The sequence below is a fragment of the Myodes glareolus genome, chromosome 3 (assembly GCF_982192425.1).
Source record: "Myodes glareolus chromosome 3, mMyoGla1.1, whole genome shotgun sequence".
Taxonomy (NCBI): domain Eukaryota; kingdom Metazoa; phylum Chordata; class Mammalia; order Rodentia; family Cricetidae; genus Myodes; species Myodes glareolus.
This window is the reverse complement of record NC_142028.1, coordinates 37,379,918-37,402,837: the sequence shown is the minus strand read 5'-3', so window position 1 is coordinate 37,402,837 and position 22,920 is coordinate 37,379,918. Positions and strand designations below refer to the sequence as shown.

At 50.8% G+C, this 22,920-nt stretch overlaps 1 protein-coding gene across 9 annotated transcripts in view; it reads right to left on the bottom strand.

The window, feature by feature from the left end:
• Positions 1-22,920, bottom strand: part of Atp2b2 (ATPase plasma membrane Ca2+ transporting 2) — a 314,666-nt gene that overhangs the window by 80,291 nt on the left and 211,455 nt on the right. For all 9 annotated transcript variants that reach the window (XM_087904426.1, XM_087904421.1, XM_087904419.1 and 6 more), the window contains one exon: positions 1,462-1,659. In XM_087904426.1, coding sequence (XP_087760552.1) covers positions 1,462-1,659 — 198 coding nt within the window. The remainder of the gene's footprint in view (positions 1-1,461; positions 1,660-22,920) is intronic.

Below are 22,920 nucleotides of genomic sequence, written 5' to 3'. Positions count from 1 at the left end.
ATGATCTCCTGAGTAAATTGAGAGCATGGGGACCTTGTGGGAGGGTTGAAGGGGAGGGGAGAAGCAGGGAGGGGAGCAGAGAAAAATGTATAGTTCAATAAAATCAATAAAAAAACAGAAAAAAAGGAGACTTGGAGAGATGGGAGGGGGATGTGAGAGGGCTTGGAGGGAGGAAAAGGAAGGGAGAACTATAATTCAATTATAATCTCAAAACAAAGAAAGAAAGAATAGTATCTGTCTACAGAGTTACTGTGTGACGATGAGGCAATGGCTTCAGCCACAACAGCTCCTGATTTGGGGTAGCTCTGGAAACAGGACGTATGTCAGCCTTACCATCTGCAGGCTACTATATTGGCTGAAACAGTAAGGAAGGCTGTACATAGAACACCCCCTCACTCTCCTATGGGAATGTCCCTCCCAGGACCCACTATCAGAAACCTCATCCCCTTTCTTGTTGATAGCTCGGCCTGTGAAAATCACCCATCTTCCCTTTCTGCCCTGGCTGCTGGGAAGCTCAGGTCAAACTTAAATCTGAATCACAGTAGCAATTATAACTGATTCGTTTGCTTCTACCATTTTTCTTCCCGACTTTTTATTTGCCTTTCCTCCTATCCTCTATGGAAAGAAATCACACAAAAAAGAAAGAAAGCCAGGGCCATTTAAATGGCGCAGTGGATACAGTGCTTACTGCCAAGCCTGATGACCTGAATTCAATCCCCAGAGCCCATATGGTGGAGAGAACGGACTTCTGCTCCCGTGGTCAAGTGACAGAAAGAAATGGCCTTGGAAGGAGCTTGGTAGTATGCTGGAACACGCTCCACAGCCATCCCGAGGCCTTTCTTCTTGGTGTGCTCTGTGGTCCCATGCTAGACATTAACCTCCAGGCTCCCATATAGGTGGTTTTTGGGAACGGGGCCTTGGTGAGGTAACATGGATTAGATGAAGTCATGGGGGAGGGCATCCCAGGGCAGGGAAATAGCTAAGGCAACATGAATGCCTGGTCTTACCATGCAACCCCCCGCCCCCGCTATGCTACAGTGCAGCTCAAGCCCCTCACCAGATGCACCGCCTTGCATCGAGTTGGGCTCGGGAGTCTCCAGAAAAAGAGACATGTCTCTTTATAAACCACAGTCTATGATAGTTTGATATTTAGAGACCACAAACTTAGATACTGGGTGGCCCAGAGCAACTCAACCTCCTTTTCTAAACCCCAGTTCCCTTATGTTTAAAGGAGGCTCAAGCTGGGAATACTGGAGGTGCCTAATAAATGCTCACTGTACTTATCACCACTGTTGGTCTAGCCTTGCACTCACAGGTGGGCTGACTGGGACCTTGGGCATGCATTGGTCTCTGCGGTCTGAGTCCCAGCCAGCTCGCTCCCTCTGTAGAGGGCTGTGGGCACTGTACATACATGCACCCTTCTGCATGCTGCGTGCCTCAGGCGTGTCCGGGACACCCTACCTTCGTTGCTCTCTCCGGGTGGGTGGTAGAAGGACAGTCCCAGGGAGATGATGGCTGCGATCTCCAGGATGATGAGCGTCACGTCCTGCAGCGCTTCCCATACCAGCTGCAGGAAGGTTTTTGGCTTCTTTGGAGGTATGAAGTTTTGCCCAAAAATCTGTTTCCTCTTTTCCAGGTCAGGAGCAGTGCCTGGCAAACCTGTGGACAGAGGGCAGGCGAGTTGGGCAGGGGCCAGGAGAGAAGCATGCCTATCACTGGGAGCTAAGTGGGGAGCAGGCAAACACGGCAGGAACCTTCCAGGCTTTTGGCCTAAGGAGCCCAGCGTTCCAAGCAATTCATGTCCTGTGGGAGCCCCCTGCTAAGTGAATGGAGGAACCTAGGAACGTGGATGTTTACAGACTCATGGTGGTATCCATCCTCATGAACATGCATGCTGAAGAACACTTTGTACACCTGACTCTTGACATCATAGCTCAGCTCAGCCCAGGCCACTGCAGCTTAGCACAGACATATCACACAAAGCCTCCTCCATACTAAGTGTTGAACATCTCATGTAATTTACTGAGTATGGACTGAAGGTGTCCCCCTGGATGGCTGGATGGGTACACTGTCACCCAGTCATAAGGTTGAAAAATTCTTAGCCAGACCATTTTAAGGTGGGGATTCTATGATTATCCAAGCCCAACTCCCAGGACCTGGGTCAGTGGTCTATCTGCCTTGGGAAAACACTCTCCAGAGATGTGACTAAGGCCAGAGCATCTATGATGACCCAGGTGTCCCTCTGTCCAGAGATAAGTGTCCTTACGAGTGACACTGACTCAGGCCGTGAGACAGCCGTGTAAGAGGGTGGACAGAGATCGGAGGGACACAGCTACAATCAAGGGTCCCAGAGTTACCAGATTCTGAAAGACATTAGGGATGACCTCTCCTGTTGGGTGTAGGGCAGGGTCTGGCAAGCACTCGACTTTGGATTTGGGGCTTCAGAGCCGTGAGAGAGGCAGCTATTCTTGGCTCAAGGCCACCTAGTATGTGACAGTCTGCTCCAGTGAGCATGGAGGTAACCATGCAGCCTGTTTCTTCCCTGTCTCTGAGTTCCCACTTCTTAAACATAGCAGAGCTTGGGCCTCTGGGCTTTGGATCCAGCCTGACCCTCAGTTTCCCCTTCCGCAATAATGATAATGGCGATGGTGCTGGTGAGGGCATCTAACCCACAGGCTCGCGTGTTGCTTGAGCCAGCAAGCGTTTCATATGCCCTTGGGCAGTGTGCAACCCTGCAGCAGATTCTGGGGCAGAGCTGAGAATGCGACAGCGCAGCACCAGCTGGGAGCCAACCTCCCATGGGCCAACATATGCACTACTGTGAGATCCGTCTTGAGGGCAGCAGGCGCTCAGGTGGTTCTGGCTGTGGTTCCCTGGGCCAGAACGGCGAGCACAGCCTTGATATGCACCTGTTGGAGCAGTGGGGCCCACTGATAACCCACCAGCTCTCCGAGTCTAGATAGCCCTGTAGCCTCATGCACCTGACCTCTGACCTTGCGACGCTGGAAGCGCATCATCATTTCCATGTTGAAGCCGCATGTCCCCTTCCGTGGTACTGCTTCTCATCTGACTTCTAGGCTACAGCTGAGATCTCCCTTTCATCCTCTACCTCCATCCCAGTCCACCCAGGGCCCTCCCTGACTGGCCTCTGGTTCCCTCTGCCCCCATATGCCCATGCTGAGCTCTCCACATGGCCTCTTCTGTGTGACGGGACTCATCTACACAAAGACACAGATGGCTAAGGACTAGTGAGCCCCTTGGTGGATGTGCAGAGATGGGTGTGACAAGCACTAGCAGGGGAATACGGTATGTGGCAGACACTTGGACCACAGCAGTGTCCTGTTCTGGCTTATGCTTCTTATTAACTTATTATTATTATTATTATTACTGTGTGTGGATGCGTGTGAGATGTGTGTGGGCACCTGTGTGTCATAGCATGTGATTAGAGAGCAGAGGAAAACTGTGGAGCGAGTTCTATTTTTCCACCTTCATGTGAATTCTGAGATTCTTTGGTTGTCAGGCTTGCATAGCAAGCACCTTTATCACTGGAGCCATCTTGCCAGGATCTGGCTCGATCTTTTTCGGTGCCAATGACACCCTCTTGCTCCTACACAACATACCTACTGTCTTATAGGGGTGGAAAGCAGCCACCTTATTGCTGGCCCAGTCCTGGCCCCCGTGGGTTGTGGGTTCATGGGATGAATCCTCTCTCACCCAACTTTGTGCTATGGGGCAAAGGTTGGTTGCAGAACTGATCCGCAGGCTGGCACAGGGGGCCTTAGACTCATCTCACTCATGACTGCAGGTCACATGTCTGAGTGTAGTGAGATCCATGCACGAAGGGCTAGGCCCCTCCAGGCTCACTTGTCTTTTTTTTTTTTCCTCAAAGTTTATTAAGATACAAAAGTCTCCATTTCCGCCCCTCCTCCCAACACCTTCCCACTCCCCCCACTCCCTTCCCTCCTCCCTCTCCATCCCCAATAGCAGCCCTGCGGGCAGTCCAAGCTCCTCCCCCCTCCCTCCAGGTCCAGGAAGGTGAGCAGGGCAACTATGGTGGGTGGCATCAGGGAGGGGCACCTTTCAAATAAAATTCTCAGTCCTTTAGTACTTTCCTGGGAAGGCAGAAGCCCAAGGCATGCTGGGATGAGAACTGAGGATTCAGCTATTTTATTTTCTGGGACCAAGCTAGTCACCAGGTTTGGTGGTAAGAGCCTTTACCTGCAGGGCCAGCTTTCTGGCCCTTAGACAGTAATATAACCTGGCTTTGGGGCTATGTCTTAGTCCTCTGTGGAGTGCCTGCTCATTCATCCCTTCAGTCCACGGTTCCTGAGCCTCTAAAGAACCGGGGGATGGTGGTGTGCAGGCAACAGGTCTGTGACTCACGGATGTACGCACTTAGGGGCCTGCAATCCAGGCCTGGGCTTCAGTGGAAGCAGGAGAAAGTTCAAGATGAGGAAGCATCACTTAGTTGATGCCCAGGGTCCTACAGAGCCTCTCCGGGAGGCCAAGGAAGCCCTGGGCAGCCCAGCTCTCATCGACATAGCAAGAAGGAGGAGTCAGGGTCAGCTGGACCATTTACTTTATGCAGGATGGGGGTTTCCTGAGGTCCTGTGAACCTGTGGAAGCACTGTTCCTATTGTCCTGTGCTGGGCTTCCCACTTGGAATGTCCTCACACTGAGAAAACAGATCCAGCCTCCGGTGCTCCTGGGAGCTTCACAGGCTGCGCGTCTTCCTTGCTGCCCTGCATCTCGGAGGTCCTGGGCTTTATTCTTTTAACCAAACTCTCTCATTTTCTGGACACACTGGAGGGAGGTACACCCTTTAGTCATGCACACCAACTAGATGAGCTTTTAGGCTTTCTTCTACTATTGGGGGCCTGGGAGGATTGGGCTCTGGTGGCTAGTGCTGAGATTTGCTAGGCCTCTGGCTGTCAGGTTCCTTTTCTGAGCCTGTTTTCCCTTCTAGACATTGAGGAACTTCACTAAGATGGGGTTCCCAGAGGGTCCCAAGGTTCCTGAGCAGCTGTTCTGGGGGTCTGTTTTCACATGTGTGCTTTCTTGCAGCTTGGCATGCGAGTAAAGAAACTGGGCATGTATGGTGAGGGTTGTCAGGGCCCGACTGAGTCTCGGATTCCTCTGAATCTCTGTGGTTCTAGTGACCTGACATCCACAGAACAAATAGTGGGCATTGTGGGAGTCAGTTATGCAGGGCGGGTCACAGCTCTGAGGTTCTGTTATGCTGGGGACCCATAGGCTAGCCCTAAGAACCTTGGTCCAGTGTCAATAGACAGGGACAGCAACAGCCACGACTGAGGGCCAACAGGTGAAGGAGGCAATCAGGAGCCGTGGAGACTAAGGCAAGGGCATATTGGCCCTTTGAAGGGGGGAGTGTGGGATCCAGTGGCGATATCTCCCAAGCTGTCATAAATTGGAAGGCTGGAGTCTGATACAAGATCTCCCAGTGGAGATGTTTCGGGACCAAATTCAACATCCCTGTGGACTGTGTTCAGTTCCCAGTTACCAGTGAGCTGTCCAGAGTTGTGTGATTAGCAACTGGGGGCTATAGACTGCCACGTTACCATGGCCATTACTGACTGCTACAAACAACTGCACACTCAGCACTGCCACTGAATGCCATGTCCCCACTGCCACCACCCCTATTGCTGTCCTGGGCCTGGAATGTTGGGCTCTTTTTTTTTTTTTTTGCCTTTCTTGAGATAGAACCCAGCATGTTGTGTGTGTTGTGAAAAATGCTTTACCATGAAGCCATACCCCAGCCAGGCCCTGGATATGTCAGTCTGTGTGCGCCTGTCTTAGGTGTCATCAATCTTCTACTTGGGCCAGAGGGCTTGGCTGGGACCTGTCTCTCCTTGCTCTATGACCCTGACTGGATTTTACTCTCTCTTGGTGGGGGAGGGGTGGTAGCCCTGGGACTATGGTGCTTGAAGATCCCTGAACCAAGCTCTGACAGAATTTTGTACATAGTCAAGCTCCTGGGCCATGAGGCGTAGGGTCCTGCTATGGTGAAGGCCAGTGAGGCAAGCCCAGTAGCCACCCGGTTCTCTACAGCCTGATGTGGGCAGGGTGAACAAGCTACTGCACATAGCCCACAGTACCAGTACCTGATGACGGGGCCACAGCCACTGAGGTCTCCAGCCTCCAGCTGTCTTGGGAATTGAAGCCATGCACGGAGCTTCAGGGCCCTGCTACTTACATTCAATGGAACAACAGCGGTTCAAACTAGACCCTGTCCAGGAGGCTTCAGACGACAGCTGTGGGACCTGGCACGAGCCAGGGGCTGTGAGTGCTGTGCCTTGTGCACATGCTCGAGGGTGTGGTTGGGTCAGGACTCTGTCATTCCTTGGAGGTGACACAGTGATAAGACAGCACCAGCAGCTGGGCTGGTGTGCAGGGTGGGCATTTACAGCCCTGCAGCGTGGCTGTGGGAAGAGTCCAGAGGTTCTACCCCCTGCCAGAGGCTGGCCCAGTGGCCAGCTCCCAGGAAACTACTGCCAGGGATTTGTAACAATTGGCCAAATTGGTGAAATGGGCTAAGATGCCTGGACTGCTCCTGGCCCTGTGCCCTCAGGCAGATGGTCTTCCCTCTCTGGGCCTCATTTTCCTTATGCCAGGCATTTGAATGGCAGCAATAACTACCTTTCCCGTGTTTAGAGTGGCGAAGGACCCAGTGGCTGTCAGCTGCTAGTACTGTCATTATGAGCCACCCACACGATGCAGTGGCCTTGCACTGTAGTTGCTGGGACATTTAAAGTGTATTCATGCCCGGGCTCCAGTGCCAGTTTCTGACTGAAGTGGGCAAGACCATGTCTTGAGGTAGAAATGACTTCCTAGGATCTTGCTCACTGCTGGGATAGGGTGGTCCTCAGACTAGAAGTCTCTCCCAGGAACTGGGGGAAATCAAGTTCTCAAATGATACCTAGGCCCTGCATAGGTCGCTAGGGGGGTCTGCCACCTGTGTGGTTACCAGCATACTCAGGAGGGGACAGTCCAGGCTCTGTGTGCAGCTGCTGGTCTTCAGAGACAAGACAAGGAAAATGGCTGCTAGTGTCTTTAGGAGCCATGACACGTGCATGTAGGCCTTGGATCACTGGCCAGTCCAATGAGAAAAGCAACTGGTCCAGATTTCATGGTGGTAGGTGACAGAGTCTGGACCCAAGAAGTGAGCTCTTTGCTCAGTTCTGCAGTGTTTCTAGCTCCCAAGAGACCTGTCTTACTTCCTGGAGTTTCCAAGCTGCTGCCACGTTCGCAGCCACCAGGAGGCCATAGCTGATGCAGAGAGTGCATCAGGCCAAGAACTTGACAGCCCAAGACATGTGGCTAAGGAAGACTGGAGGAGGAAGCTAGAATTCTGGCAGGGAGAGAAGGGCTGGGGAGAGGAAAAGACAGTGGTAGGCAATCGGAAACTCACCCGTACATTCTGCTCTGAACCTGATCCTAAGTTCTTCACAATCATCCTGATCCTGGGCTACGGTGGCTTCTCTGAGTGGTTCCAAAGTCTCCCACCTCCTCCTTTCTTGATTTACACAGCAAGAACAACCTAGGCTTCTCACTGTTATCTGACACCTCCCTCCCCCATCACCAGCTCCTACTTTCAGTCACACATTGCCCAGGATAGCCCCTTGGGTGTCAAACCCTGATGGAAACCTGACTTTGCTGCTACCACCTTCTGGACACTGATACCGGAATCCTGGGGGAACCCTGAGCATCTTTCAATTCTTTCCTGTCTCTCTAGGGTCTGAGATTGGGGTGTGGGAGCCTCAGCTGTTTAGAGACACTTGAACACAGTGGAGGTTGAGTACTTCCTGGAAGTCATGTGAGCTTGACTTGGCCTCTGTGGGAAAATTGCCCACATATGGGCCTCCCTCCGTTGCCTCCGCCCTCATGGCCTGGGTCTGTCAGAGCCATGGTAGGTAACAGGGATAGCTGATATCCAGTGTACATGCTAGGCATGTGTACAGCCTGTGACTACACCCTGGTTCTGTAGCTTTGGAGCCTGTCCTGGAACTAGCTCTTGTAGACCAGGCTGGACTCAAACTCACAAAGATCAACCTGCCTCTGCCTCCCGAGTGCTGGGATTAAAGGAGTGTGCCACCACTGCTCAGCTACATCCTAGTTCTTGATAGGCAGGGGAGGGTCGGGAAGGCATTTCTTGATACTTGGCAATCCTAGGTGGGGTAGCCTGTGGATTCAGAGTGCTCACAGGGCAGTGGCATGTTTACTGGTTATGTGCTGGTGTGCAGACCTGGTGTGTGTATACACATACACACACACACTCATACACACACATACATACACATGCATATACACACATACATATACACATACACACACACACCCATTGTGAACTCAGTGTTCATGGTAGACATGAACCTGAGTGGTCACACCTTTGACTGGTTTCTCTGCAAGCAGAGTCCTCCAGTGTGCTCACATACACAGGGACATGGTGGGGAAACACGGGCCTCTAACCTGACCCAGACGCAGACACGAGGTTCACGGATTTAAATTCCATAATGTACTTGATCTGAGTCAAGCTGTGTTACTGCGAAGTCCATGGTGGGACTTCCATAGTGGGCATCTCAGCTCATGGCTCCAGGATGTTCTATGTGGGCAGAGAAGGGAGCTCATAAGTCGGGGGCATGTGGGGCTGGCTAGTGTGAGTCTCTAGATGCTGTGAAAATATCAATTATTTGTACCAAGGAAGAGCTAGACTCTTGAGTATGAGTTCCCAGATGAAATAGAGAGTCAGCCACTTGGCATTTAGGACAAATAGCAAACGTATTGTTGAGTGTGAGTGCTGCCCCGTATGATATTTGGGGCACATGACTAGTAAGGTAATTACTTGCTGTTCTCCTGAAAAACAAGTTATGCTGATCTGCACTGCGCCCCCAAAGTTCCTCTGGGTGTCTCTTGAACCCACCTTGCAGGAGCAGCATGGTTTCATGGTTACCCAGTCAGGAAACTGAGGCACGGAAACATGGAAGTAACTTGGCCTTTAAGAAGTGTGATTTGGCTGCAGAAGAGGGCTGGGCCCCCTCTTCCATCCTGGCCTTGTCATGCTATGGAGATAGATCTAAGTGGGTGTGACCGATGGGAAGCCCATCTCCCTCAAACTAAGCCTCGTTGCACACACACAAACTGTGACCATTCTGCACTCTGCCAACCTCACAGAAGACACTCCATTTAGCCTGCTTCTTGGTGGCTTGCCCCAGCCCCTTAGAAAAATAGAGGCCCCAAAACTTCATTCACTGCCCGTAAGACTTTCCTCCATAGGAAATGCTTCAACTCAGAAACACTGCAAGCCGCACTTCCTCACTGCCCCAGGAGGGGGCGTCCTGCACATTGGCCAGCAGGCAGGTGGGTGCCTCTCTATGAGTCTCCATTTCCTAAAAATGGAGCCTGCCTTTTCACAGTCACGACACAGCTGAAGCCCAGACCACAGAGGCCCCACGAGTGCTCTTTCCATGCTTGCTAGCTGCCTTCCACAGGCCCCCGTGTCCAGGTCAAAGGCAAGAACTCTGCCTCTCTTGTGCTGCTCCAGAGACGGCCTCCTGCTCTACACAGAGCCTTGGCTGAGGATGAGTGCTGGCTCCAAGGTACCTGAAGGGGATTTGGAGCACGCCGTCACCAGGCTGAGTGTTGCTAAATATTTGTGCTGTCAGTGTGATGTGGGTTCTTCCATTAGCATAAATAAAAGCCTTATATTTTCAGAAGAAGAAAAAAAAAAACCTCCAAGCGCTTTAAAAGCTGCATTTATAGGAAAATGAGTTTCTGTCTTTGGAAATTGAGTGGGCTAAATAAACTGTGGTTCATCTAGCCCACAACAGACTACACGGCAGTTCTTAAAGCATGAGCTCGGTTTATGTTCACTAGCACCGAAGTTTCCCCAAGGAAAGCTGGTGAGCGAAAACAAGCATCGGAACAATATGTGATATTCGGCTCCATTTGTGTAGAGCAGAATGCTACATTTCTGCGGACGCACACACATGCAAGCGTGTGGCCAGAGGCGTGCAAGGATCTGATCCAAGCTCACGAAGGGGGCGCTCGCTCTCGGAAGAGGCAGCGGGACTGGCTGTGGTAGTCTGCTGTGGCTGGAATATCTGAGTTTTAACCAGGAGAATGTGTTTTATCTGAATCATCCAAGCTTCATTTTTTTAGATCAACACTAAAGAAGATGCAGGTTTTTTTTTTTCCTATGTAACTTTTAGATGAAATGAACCTGGAGTTAAATAATCCTGGGTTGATCCCTTCACCTCATCTGTGACCTGTGTGTCCCTGACTGGGTTATCGCAGCTCCTCCATGCCTGGGCGGGACGGTACCTAGTTCATAGCCTGCTCATGGAGACGCAAACAAGACATGGCAAGCTGGATACACTGTGGGTGCTCAGCAGATGGCCCATCTTCTCGCCTTTTCCTTCGTATCTTGTCTACGGTGAACCTTTAGGTCCATTCCCACCTCTTTTGTTTCTTCCTTAGGGGCGGGATGGGGAAGACAGGGTCTCACTATGTAGACTGGGCTAGCCTTGAACAACTCTCAGAGATCTGCCTGCTTCTGGCTCCTGAGTGCTGGGATTAAAAGTGTGTGCCCACATTATGCTAGGATATGCCAGGCCACCTTCAACCTGTTAACCCTGTTGCACATACCTAGGAAACTATCCAAAGGAAACCTCACCTCTGGCCAGCCTTTTCCTGTCTGATTCCCCCAGTCAGCTGGGTCACCACCATTGCTGCCCTGGATAGCTTCACTAACTGGTCTCTCTGCTCCCGCCTGCAGTCTGCGTTTTCAGAATGTAAGGTGCGTTGTGTTCATGTTAAATCCGTATCTACTACACTCTAGTGGTGTCTGTCACATATAGCTGAAAGTCACAGTACTTACCAAGACCCAAGCCTTAGTCCCTGATGCTCCCCACTGCCTCACTGCCCCACTGCCCTATCTCCACCATCATGCTCCTGCGACACCAGCCTCCTTCCTGAGACTCTAGGACAGTTCTTTCCTGCCTCAGGGGTCTTTGCATGTGCTGTTCCCTCTGCTGGGAACACCCTCCTCTTTGGCTGAGCCTCTTCTGAGGGTGGACTCCATTTTTTTATGTTTCTAGCCCCCAAGCATCCCTTCCATCTAAATCATTAACAACACAAATATTTTTCCTTATATTTGGCTCCCTTGCCAAGTGTCAGCTCCACGAGGGCAGCGACAGTGTGGCATACTTTGTTCTGAACTATAGTAGATGTTTAGTAAGCACACAGCCTTCCCTAGACACACATGTCTAGAAAAGGTCAGAGGTTTGGCAGCAACGCCGGACTCCAGAGTGACATATTCTTCAAGACTGGTGTCTCTGTGAAAGGGACTGAAGTTTGGGGGGACACTCAGGGTCTCCTCCGGTCACCCCTTCTATGCCCAAGCCCTTGTGCAGTGGCTTTGTGTTTGTGCTAATAAGATGTGAATCAATCAGTCTAGCTCCAGTTTGGAGCAGAATCTCTAGGAGTCTTTATTTCTCCTCACCAGTCCTCAGCCATCCCCCAGACCTGCCTTGTGTCCACTGGTTCTGATGCTGGGCTTAGGGCTCCTGTGCCTGACCCTGTTGTGAACAGGCTGGGCATAGTAACCCCCACAGTACCTTATTTTTTACATCATAAAGTGGGATTTGAGCAACACCATTCCCACAGGGCTCTTGTGAGATAAAGATTCACCCATCACATATGTGAATCTGCTGGGAACAGTGTTTGTGGCCTGGCCAAAAAATGAGCCACCATGATGGCCATGAAAGCTCTTCCCATTACTTTTGAAGAAGATCCTTGGCTCAGTTTTCCTGTGGGAGCAGAAGTTGTTCTGTTTGATTTAAACTGTTTGCTTTTTCGGCTTGTGTCCATTTTGCCCTGGGGTTCCCCTGCCTGGCTGGGAGGGGTTGTATCTTGAGGCACAGAGGCAAAGAAGGGTGGGTGCCTAGGGTGAATCATTCCCCATCCCCAGCCCTCTGCACTGAGTTGCACCTGGCTGCCTAGCAACCCAGGATGTAGCTACTTGCAATTGTAGGAAGACACGATGTTCCAAACGAACTCTTGAATCACATCCCGCCAAGTTCTGTTCAGCCCGAGGCCCAGTCATGGAGACAAAATGACAGCAGAGCACCGAGACAGACAGTCTGGTAGAGAGGATGATGCTGGAAGCCTAGAGCCAGGGTTGAGTTGAGCATCGAGTTGAGCGGACAACAGTGGGTAGGAGGTGTGAGTAGCCCAGTTCAGGGCTCTGTTTACACAGTGGCCTTACTGCATCCTCACTGGGCAAGCCACGCCTCGTATGCCTCAGCTGTTCCTCCCCCATGTGACTGAGGGCTTAGAACCCACATTGCAGGCTTTTGGCCAAAATTAAACAAGTGTATGCAGCTACCCCACTCCTTGAAATGTCCCACATTTTAGAGGACAGCTCCTTACCCCTCCATGGCCTCTACTTCCTCTGGTCCTCTAGACCCTACCCCTCAGCCTTTGTCTGCCCTTTCCTGTCCATCCTCTGGCTTGCATTTTTCTTCTTAGGGTTCACACACCCTGCTCTGCTGTTTCCCAAGGCGGCTTCTTGCTTCTAGAGCCTCTAGACCCTGGGCAAGCTCTTGCACTGCGCTGTTCCTTGACCTTGTCCTGTCGTCCACGCTCATATGCACGTCCCATGAGCAGAGAAACATGGATGTTTTTGCTAATTACTATCTATAGCTCTGGGCCTGGAGCTGGGCTTAGCACGCAACAGATTCTCAATAAACACATGGATGAGTTTTAAAGTTTTGAGGGGACTAAACCTCATTGGTAGAGATAGGCATACCAGGGGTTACCTTTGGCAAAAAACTGGTTTCTGAACACCTGGTGCTTAAGAGATGCCACAGGCTTCAGCTCCCTTGGTTACATCCTGAGCTTGTTTCTTTCCACAAAGGAACCAGGCGAATGCCCTTAAACCTCACGCTGATTGATCCAGCATCTACAAGAGGTGATTCTTTCTCAGATATCCATCGCGTTATTAACCCTTTCATGACTGGAAAGCATGCTAACAGAAGGCTGCCTTGTCGGGCAAGTTCAAGGACAAAGTCAAAGGGTCAAGACTGAGGCTGCATGTTTTCCCAGAGGCCTTGAAGAGCCGTGTGAACTGGACAGCCTGAACCAACCTGAGAGCTGACTGAACAGAGTTGGAGCCAGGAGGTTTGGGTCCCTGACTTCTGCCACTTGTTAGGGTGTGACCTGGCGCACATTGCCTTGGCCTCCTCTCTGTTAGATGCTGATAATAGAGAAAGCAGCTGCTGGAGTGAAAGTTCTCCCTTCCCCAAGCTGAACTGCTCTGCCCAGGGAGACCTCTCTACCAGGCTCCATACAGCTGTCTGTTCTTCATTAGCGACCCAAAGCCTGGCTACTCCTACGGTGCTTGTTAGCTCGCTTTGGACAAAGCCTGGGTAGGTGTGGAACAATAGAGAAGCTCCAAGTTCAGGATCAAACAGTCATCAGACCCAGGGTAGGGACATGAGAGAAACAGATTCGCAGCATCCAAACTCACTCCCTTGCTCTGCCTGGGTAATTAAAGTTCCCGCCTCCCCGCTTAAGAGGAAGCTTTCTGCCTCCTACCAGAGCCAAGCCCACATCTCAGTTAGCCTCCCTCTGTGGCCAAAGGCTAACGAGGGGCAGCTGTAGTGCACCTCTGCCAGCTCAGAGGCCACCTGCACTTGGAGATATCCCCTAAGACTTGAGGGTCAAAGGGACAGAGTTTTTCTCATCAGGGATAGGGACCCTTGGGGGATGTGAGCGAGGAGGTTGTGGGGTGGAGATGGCTCAAGTGGGGCTGGACTGAGTGTATTCATGGAGATGGGTAGAAGGGAGCCTTTCTCTCTCTCTCTCTCTCTCTCTCTCATTCTCTCTCTCTCTCTCTCTCTCTCTCTCTCTCTCTCTCTCTCACACACACACACACACACACACACACACACACACACACACACACTTGCTTTCCAGGTGTCGGGTTTTAGAGGGAATGAAACCACCCTTGCCTTCAAGAGGTGGGAGTCCCCCTACCCAGAACTGTCTCTGCTCAAGAGATGCTGTAGCTGCCCCTCTCTAGGGGTAGGACAGACACCCAGGCCTTCATGACTGAGAGGAAGTTTGGGAACATCAAAGCCATGGGTGGTGTTTAGCAGCACACCTTTGCAGGGATGTTTCTTTTTCTGCCCCAGCACACTCCCCCAGGCCATTTCCTCCCCCTCCGACAGATCACAGTACTGGATATCTCTTGGCTCTAGCATCAAGAGGCCTGTGTCTTGGCCACTGTACACTTTCCAGGTGCCCCCAGAAAGGAGGACAGTGAGGAAGAACCAGAGGACCAGCACAGGGGCAGGCACCAAAGAAAATCCCAGATCACCCACTGGCCCTGGGCCAGTTTCTCCTCGAGAATCCATTTCTTTTCTCTAAAATGGGAGGTTGAAGAGCTGATTCTCCTGGATCTCTGTGATGTTCAGAAGCCACAAGGATTATTGGACTCATAGAGTGACTGGCAGACCCAAGAGATAGACACAGCAGCCTGAACACAGCCACGTGCACCCTTGGCATCCATAGACAGCTCTTTTAGGCATCTGGTAATGAGTGTGGCACAGAATAAAGGACAGACAGCTCTTTTCGGTTTCCAGCAACAAGTGTGGCATAGGATAAGTGACACCGCAGCCTCATTGGCAGACCACCTATCTGTCAGCTCCGCCCACCCACTCATATCTGGCCCCGAGCACTAGTGTGTTTAGGAGAAAGTGAAAGGCCTCAGGTTGCTGAGCCAGATTCTCACACCTCCAGGGTGGGCAGAGTCCTGTGGATGCCCCTCATCTCCCATGGCAGAGGATCAAGACCATGGGTTCTCACTTATCCAGGCCTAGGTTTTCTTCCCCCAACCATGTATCTTGGGCAAGTAAGCCAAATTCTCTGTGTCTCAGTTTCCTCATCCACCAAATGGGTGTGCGGTGGTGTCTGCCCCTACAGGTATGTGCTCCCGGTAAGAGGCCGGTGACTATTTGGTTATTCCTGGAGGATGGGCAGCGCCCTCTCCCTACAGGCTCCTTTCCTGTGCAGGTCCCTGACTGTCTTCTGTCCACCACAGGCTCTCAAGTAAGGGGCAGCAGAGGTTTGCTGGTGGGGTCTTTACCCTGGTGTGTCAGCGGGCTCTGAGTATGTCATGATGAACCAGGCCCGATACACCAGCTTCCCGACCTGAGGGCGAGCTTCTGAACAAAGATGCTCTTTATGGCTGGGTGGCTCATTTCTGCTTGTTAAGCTATCATTAGAATTCTGTGATATAAACCCATGACTGTATAAACCTATGACGGTATAAACCACCTTTTAAAAGGCGACTGAGGTGCTGGGGAGATGGTTAAGTGGTTAAGAGCACTGGCCGTCCTTCCAGAGGACCTGGGTGTGATTCCTAGCACCTATAGGGTGACTAAAACTGAATTCCAGTCCCAGGAAATCTGGCACCCTCTTCTGACCTCCATGGGCACTGCAATATATGGTGCATAGACATACAGGCAGGGGAAACAGCCATTAAAAAAATACTTAAAAAATATCGATACCCCAAAGTCATCACTACCTACTTCTTTGAGCATGCCTCCCTAGGTCTCTCTCCTTGGGAGTCTGTGGTGAGGGCCCAACGCTGCCCACTCTTCCCAGCTCCTTGTTCACTGTTGTCTCTAAGGTAAAGGGGTGGCGGTATTTATACCATGAGAAGTGACCCACACTGCAAAGGAGTCTCCTGCTGTGGAGAGCTAGGTGTTACACACTTTCCACAACAGCTCTGCTCAGAATCCTCAGTGATTGAGGAGTTGTTGCTACCCCTCCCCGACCTCCGAACTCTCCGAAAACACTTTCTCTCTCAGATCTGTCACTGAGCAGGACATACCTCAGTTTCAAGCCTTCTCGAGTATTTGGCCTGAGTTCCCAGTTTGCTCCTTTGCCGGGAGCCCACAGCCACTCCGCCCCTGTCATTTTAGGCCATCTGATTTCTTCTGTGTCTCACAACCTGCAGCCACAGCTGGCAATGTGCTTGGAATGCCACGGCCAAGAGAAGAAAGAGTGTACTGGCATCCCAATACCAGGTATGTTCTAGATACTTCTTTTAGCCCTTACCTCTTGTGCCTGTTTGCATGGAGTCATTGCCTTTGGTGGGATGCACAGGGCAAACCACACCTCTCTCTCTGTAAGTCAGAGGTTGGTGTGAGTCTTCCTCTACCACTGTCCACCTTTTATCTGAGGTGGGGCCTTTCACCAAGTCAGCTGGACAGTTAGCCAGCAAGTCCCAGGAATTCTCCTGTCTCCACCTCTCTGGTGCTGCAGTTACAGTGTTCTGCTCATAGCCAGGTTTGTATGTGTGTGCCAGGGATCCAAATGCAGGTCCTCGTGTCTGTGTGCCAAGCATGTTACCAATTCTGGCCCCTAGCCTCTCCCCTCCTTTAAAATGCCATTTTGCAAGGCTTATCCTTGTTGTTTTATGTTCTCTATGACAATCATTTTCTAGAATGTTCCAAATAGCTCTGTAGAGAAGCAGAGAGGGACTTCACTCCTGTCTTTATGTTGGCATTTACAAATCACCTGCTATTCCCTGCTCCTGACATCACACAGGGAAGAGCTGAGACCCTGGGGGAACCCTGGCTCTCATTTGGATTTCTGCCAGATGCCCAGTGAGCTTGGGATCACCTCCACTTCTTTTCAGCCCAAGTTTTTTGTTTCAACATCCACATCTTTTTGTATTCTTATTAAAAATATTCAAGTGTGTTTTACTTAATTGTTTTTGTATGTGCACCTATGTATGTGTGTGAACATACACGCGCCACACTATTTATATGGAGGTCAGAGGACACCTTGTGAGAGCTGGTTCTCTCTCCTGACATTGGGCTCCCAGGGATTGAACTCAGGTCATCAGGCTTAGCAGCAAAACTTCTACCTGCTGAGTCATCTCGCCCCTCTTCTGACTGGCTTTCAGCCTGGGCTCTGGAGTTTCCAGCCTATCTTAAATCTCCATTCATCTCTGAACATTATCTGTGTGACCCAGGCAGGTGATTTAACTTCCTTGTGCCTAAAAATGAGGTGCTTTCACTTAATTGTAGGGGGTTACTGCGAGGGCTCAGTGAGACAGTGAGGTTTGTCAGCCTCTCAGATCGCATGAAGCACCTCACTTGCTTGCTTATGTGGAGGGACTGCAACTTCTACATCCTGGCTCCAGTCCCGGGCCAAACCATTTCATATTCCTCTCTTCCTCATCTCTGTGACTCTGTCCATGCTGGGCACCTTCCCCACAGCAACTGCTGACATTTCAAACAGTCTTGTTCAGGTACTGCCTCTTCAGTGTAATCCTCCTGGGCTCTCCAGTCAGAAATGCCTGCTCTTGCCTCTTAACCCTATGAGGAATGTCCAAAGCTGTCTCACAGAAGAGACAGGTCTTCCACCCATCAACCTGTCGGGGCTACCTGGGTAGACCACAGGGATCTGTGGGGAACTCTTTTTGAGGCAGAGGCTAATTCCATCTGGGTACCAGGGAGCCACAGGTCTGGAGCGCTCATTTCCATGGGCTATAAATAACTGCCTGAAACCACAGCAGGGGCCAGGACTGCACTAGGTGGAGTAAGGTAACCACCTAGAGGTGACGGGCCTGTGTGGATAACTCATCTGCCCTGCCCAGGCTTCTCGGGTGACAGGTGCCTGTGGAGAGACGCAGTTTTGCTGTCCTGAGCCACACCTGGTCCCATGGTACCCAGGCTGGTCTTAGAACTGAAGTATTACTAACGTTAGAGCTGGTCCAAACACTAAGCAATACTTATTGTCCCTTACCCTACTTGACAGAGAGGGAAACTGAGACCCATGTAATTGAAAATTAGGGCTCAGACCCTTGGACTTTCAGAACTAAAAAACCCTTTCCAGGAAACACCTGTGTGCTGGCTCACTACAAAGCCAGCTGGCTAGGGCAGGGCAAAGCTCTGGTTTGAATTCTCAATGTGTCTCATGTTGGACATCCATCATCCCACATGGCAGTGACCTTTGAAAGGTGTAGTCACCTGACTTTACCCTGGGAATAGAGCAACAGTACTGTGATGGCTCTGGCTAGTTGCAGTGGGTCAGGGTTAGTAACCTTAGTGAGGAGGCGAGTTCAGAGCAAGGATGGGCTGAGCTCCTTTCCTCCTCTCCCTGTCCCCTTTTCTGTCTCTCATCCCTTCTGCCATCTTCCACCTCTCCAGATGTGGTCCCTGACCTTGACTTTTAATCTCTGGAACTCTTAGAAATGCAGTTTATAAGATGTCACTCAACAGATATCACCACACAAGACAGATGAGGATGCAGGGGGCGTGGGACACCCAGCATCCCAGCCAGGTGCCAGCCTCCTGTTTTCTGGGTGCTTCTGTAGCACCCTGGGGTACTAGGGGAGCTGGGATGAGAACCAGTTTCCTGAATTCCCATTTCTTTGGCTCATTCAGTGTCTGCAGACAGACTTGTTGAGGACTCCTCCCTTAGGGAGTTTGTGGTCCTCTTCACACTCACACAGGCAGGGCAGACCTAAGTAGTCTCACCCCAGGTGACAGTCTAAACACACAGTACAAACAAACCAACTGCATTGGTTGCTCTTTCATTTGCTGTAACAAAATACCCTGGCAAGAGCAATTCAAGGGAGAAAGGTTTGTTTGGTTTATCGTTTGAAGAGGATGCCAGACATTATGGAGGGCGATGGGGAGGATGCGAGCCCTCATGGAGGGTGATAGGGAGGATGTGGGCCACCATGGAGGGTGATGGGGAGGATGTGGGCCGTCATGGAGGGTGATGGGGAGGATGTGGGCCACCATGGAGGGTGATGGGGAGGATGTGGGCCACCATGGAGGGTGATGGGGAGGATGTGGGCCACCATGGAGGGCGAGGGGGAGGATGCGGGCCGTCATGGAGGGTGACGGGGAGGATGCGGGGTATCATGGAGGGCAATGGGGAGGATGCGGGCCATCATGGAGGGCGATGGGGAGGACGTGGGCCATCATGGAGGGTGATGGGAATGATGCGGGCATCATGGAGGGTGATGGGAATGATGCGGGCATCATGGAGGGTGACGGGGAGGATGCAGGGCCATCATGGAGGGTGATGCGGTGGATGCGGGCATCATGGAAGGTGAGGGAGGTTACAGTAAGAAAAACTGGTCACATTGCATCCACTTAAGAAGCAGAGAGAAATGAAAGCCTGTGCTAAGCTCACTTTCTCCTTTTTATGCAGTCCAGGATCCCAGCCCAGGGAATGGTGCAATCCACAGTAGGCAGGTCTTCCTCAATAAACAGGATATACATATATATATATAATATTAATATACATAATATTGGTTATATTATGTATATTAAATATTAATATACATAATATCAATTATGTATATTAATATACTTAATACATTACTACATAGCATACATAGCAATACTTAATATATACCTTAATAAACAAGGTATATAGCTATCATATATATGACACACACACACACATACACATAAACATAATAACCCACCACAGGCATGTCCAAAAGTCTGTCTCCTAGGTGCTTCTGGGTCAAGCTGACAATTGAGATTCACCACCACATCAGTTAAACTCAGACTTTACAAAACCATCTACAGCCTGTGGCTGGAGGCCCCTGCTCTTTGAAGGCTTCTCTAGGGACTTCTCATATCTCACATGCACCATGGACCTTACCCCAGGTTCTTTATTCTTGCTGTTCTCCACTGAGATCGTACTTCCTTCCTATAGCTGGGCAGTCAACGCCTCCCTGTTCTTTGAGCCTAGCTCAGAGGGAGCCTCTCCCAATTTGACACTCTCTAGGTGGCATCAGTGGTCCTTTGACCTCCAGCACATTCCCTCTTAAGGCAGTCATTCCTGTGTGTCACATTCAGAAGCTGGGTGCATTGGAGGTACAGGCTAATGGAGAGGCTCTGAGCCTCGGTTTCCTGCTGTGTTACGTGGGATGGAAACAGTTCCTGGTTCCCATGGCTGGTGGGGAAGCAGTGGACACAAAGCCAGGAAGGCTGGCACGCTGCAGGTAAGTGAGCTCTAACTGGTCTAGGTCTAACAGCTGTGGTCAGTTCCTGCTGCAAGAACTGCTCCTAGACCAGAGAGTGATGAGGCAAGCATCGCTTACAGCTCACTTGTGACTCCCTTTGGGATCTTTAGGAGGTTGGAGGAAGGATTTCTGCCTCTGCTGCATCTTCCCCGCTGGCTGGACTGGTGCCCTGACTGCCTACGAACTCTAAAGTAGTTTCTGGCTCAATTACCCTGACCTTGGACCAGAAGTGGGTGTCTATGAAGGCTGTTTGGTCCTCAGCATCCCAGGTGCAGTCATGTAACACATATATTATTCTGTTCCCTTGGTACGTTTGGAAGCTATCTCAGGTCTCTTTACAGAAGAGGAGGCATGGTTCAAACCTGTGCATAGTAAATATGCAATCATAAGACTCAAAGTCAATGTCCTTGTCACTCATCCCTGTTTGTGAACACAGAGGTGGGTGCTTATCTGCTCTGTAAAATGATGATGGCTCTGTCGTGAAAATAAAATGACTCTTCCATTCCACATTTCCATTTTCCATGGAGCCTGCTGGGAGCCTATGCTGAAAGCATTTGACCTGGACACAGCGGCCCACGGTCGGTGACAGCTGTCCAGCGGCCTTCAGCTTTAGCACCTTCACTCAGTGGGTCTGCCTAAAGCAAGGTCCCCTCCTGCAAACACTCCCTCTGTGACTGGGCTGTAAGCATGGCTGAGGTCAGCCCAGAGCCTTCTGGTCAACTGCAGGGCGGCCCTTCCTTGGACTGTTCCCCTGTCCCCCATGACCTGTAGAGTAGTGTATCCGGGACAATCCTCAGCATGCACTTATGGGCTTCTGGCTTTATTCTACTGATGATTCAGATGCTGTGTGGGTGCCACTCTGGGGAGCTGCTTCACTGATTCACAGGGGTCCGGATCAACTTGCTTTTAAAGGACTTTTCTCCTTGGCGGGGGTGTTTCAGGGAGGGTATGTATGTATTCCAAAGCAAATAGCAGGCATTTTTTTTAAATCCATAGACTCCTGTGTGTTGTGCAAGACCACTTATCTGCCAGGATTGGGTGCCGGTCCCTGACCACTAATCCAAGCCTAACATATCCCCTTAAGCCATATGGACACCGTCAGAGAAGAATGACAACAGTTGATGCCGAGATCACAGCCACCATGTGCGAGGCTCAAATCACACTGTAAGATGTTCTTTGCTTCTTACAGCAATGTCATGAAGGCCACACAGTCTCATTCCTGGTTACAGAAGAGGAAACTGAGGTCCAGAGAGGTAGATTACTCACTCAGTGACCCACAGTTGGACAGGAAGAGGAACCAAGATTTGGCCGTGACCCTCTGCCAGTCTCCTCGCTGCTGTAATACCTGTCACAGGCTGGAACATGCTGGCTGCCTCGGTGTTTCCCTGGTTCTCTGGACGTGATCATAAAGGGGTTGAGTTGGGCTGCTGACTGGAGTTGGGGTGTAACTGGTGCTCTGGGCCCTTCCATGTCCCTTAGTTGTCTCCTCCATCTCTTCTCTCTATACAGGCTGAACACTCCTCAGGAGCAAGGTGTCTACTTTTCCTCTCCCTGGTCATGTGAGCCTAGGAGCTCCTGTGGTTCTGGTTCTAGTCCCTCTTTAACCTCTATTGGCCTTGGAGAGACAGATCTGATTGGTTTGGGGGTGATCATGTGACCACAGGTGACCCAATGAGAATCTTTCCTGAGATATTAAGGAGCGTGGTTATGAGGAAAGTGATGCCTTCTGCTTCTGGGGAGACTGGTAATGGGAAGGCCGTGGCCTGAGTCTTCCTCGCCTCTGAAACAGAGCCAACACCAGGAGAGCAGAAGCTAAGCAGAGCAGGAGAGAAGGATGGTCATCCGGACAGCACTGGAGTCAATCATGCCTGGGGCTGACATGTCTGTGTGCAGACAGGAAATCTCTTCTATGGTAGAAGCCTATGTGAGATGACTGTCCACCAATAGCTACTAGTTAATCATGCAATGAGATTCTATTTCTTTTTCATTGAGACACTGCTTCATTGAGACACTCTCTCATGTAGCCCCGGCTGGCCTTGAACTCCCTATGTTGCCAAGGATGACTGTGAACTTCTGGTTCTCCTGTTTCTATCTACTGTGTGCAGGATTATAGGTGTGCACCACCATGCCTGGCTTATGTTGTGCTGGGGATAGAACTCAGGCCTTGTGCAAGCCAGGCAAACACTCTACCAACTGAGTCATATCCCCAGCTCCAAGAGATGACTTTTAAAGAAAACTTCTAAAAATGTTTTGAGTTGCTGTCTCCCGGAGGCAAGAAAGGGGATCCAAACAGCATTTCACAGAAGACAAAATCCGTAAAAGTCTCAAGCCCCCTTAGCAGGAGGGCTGAGATGAGTGCTGTCCTAGGTCCCTAGTCTTTTCCTCTTGTCCTGGTGAGAAGGTGGCTAAATTTCTCAGTCTAGGAATATCTGTGAGCCCTTCTCTTTTGAGTCTCATATAGGATTAAGAGTCCTACAAAGGAGCAGCAATCCTTCTAGAAAGACCTGCAGGGAGCGGAGAGGTCTTGTCACCTCTTTCCAGTCTGTGGAAGAGTCCCCATGTGCAATCTGAATCCCAGAATCCCCTGTCTCACCTTGTCTGGGATGCTACTACATCTCTGCCTGCCTTGATTTCCCAGCTGACCCCTTAGGGGCCCAGTGTCCTATGGGGAGACACGGCACACGAGAATAGAAAGAACCAGCCTGCTGGGTTCCCAGTCTGTGGCAGATCCAGTGATGGTTCTGGTTCTAAAACACAGGAGGCATTTTCCATCCCAGTTCCTATGCACAAGGCACAATCCATCTCCCACGAACTGTTCCTCATCCTTTGCCCCT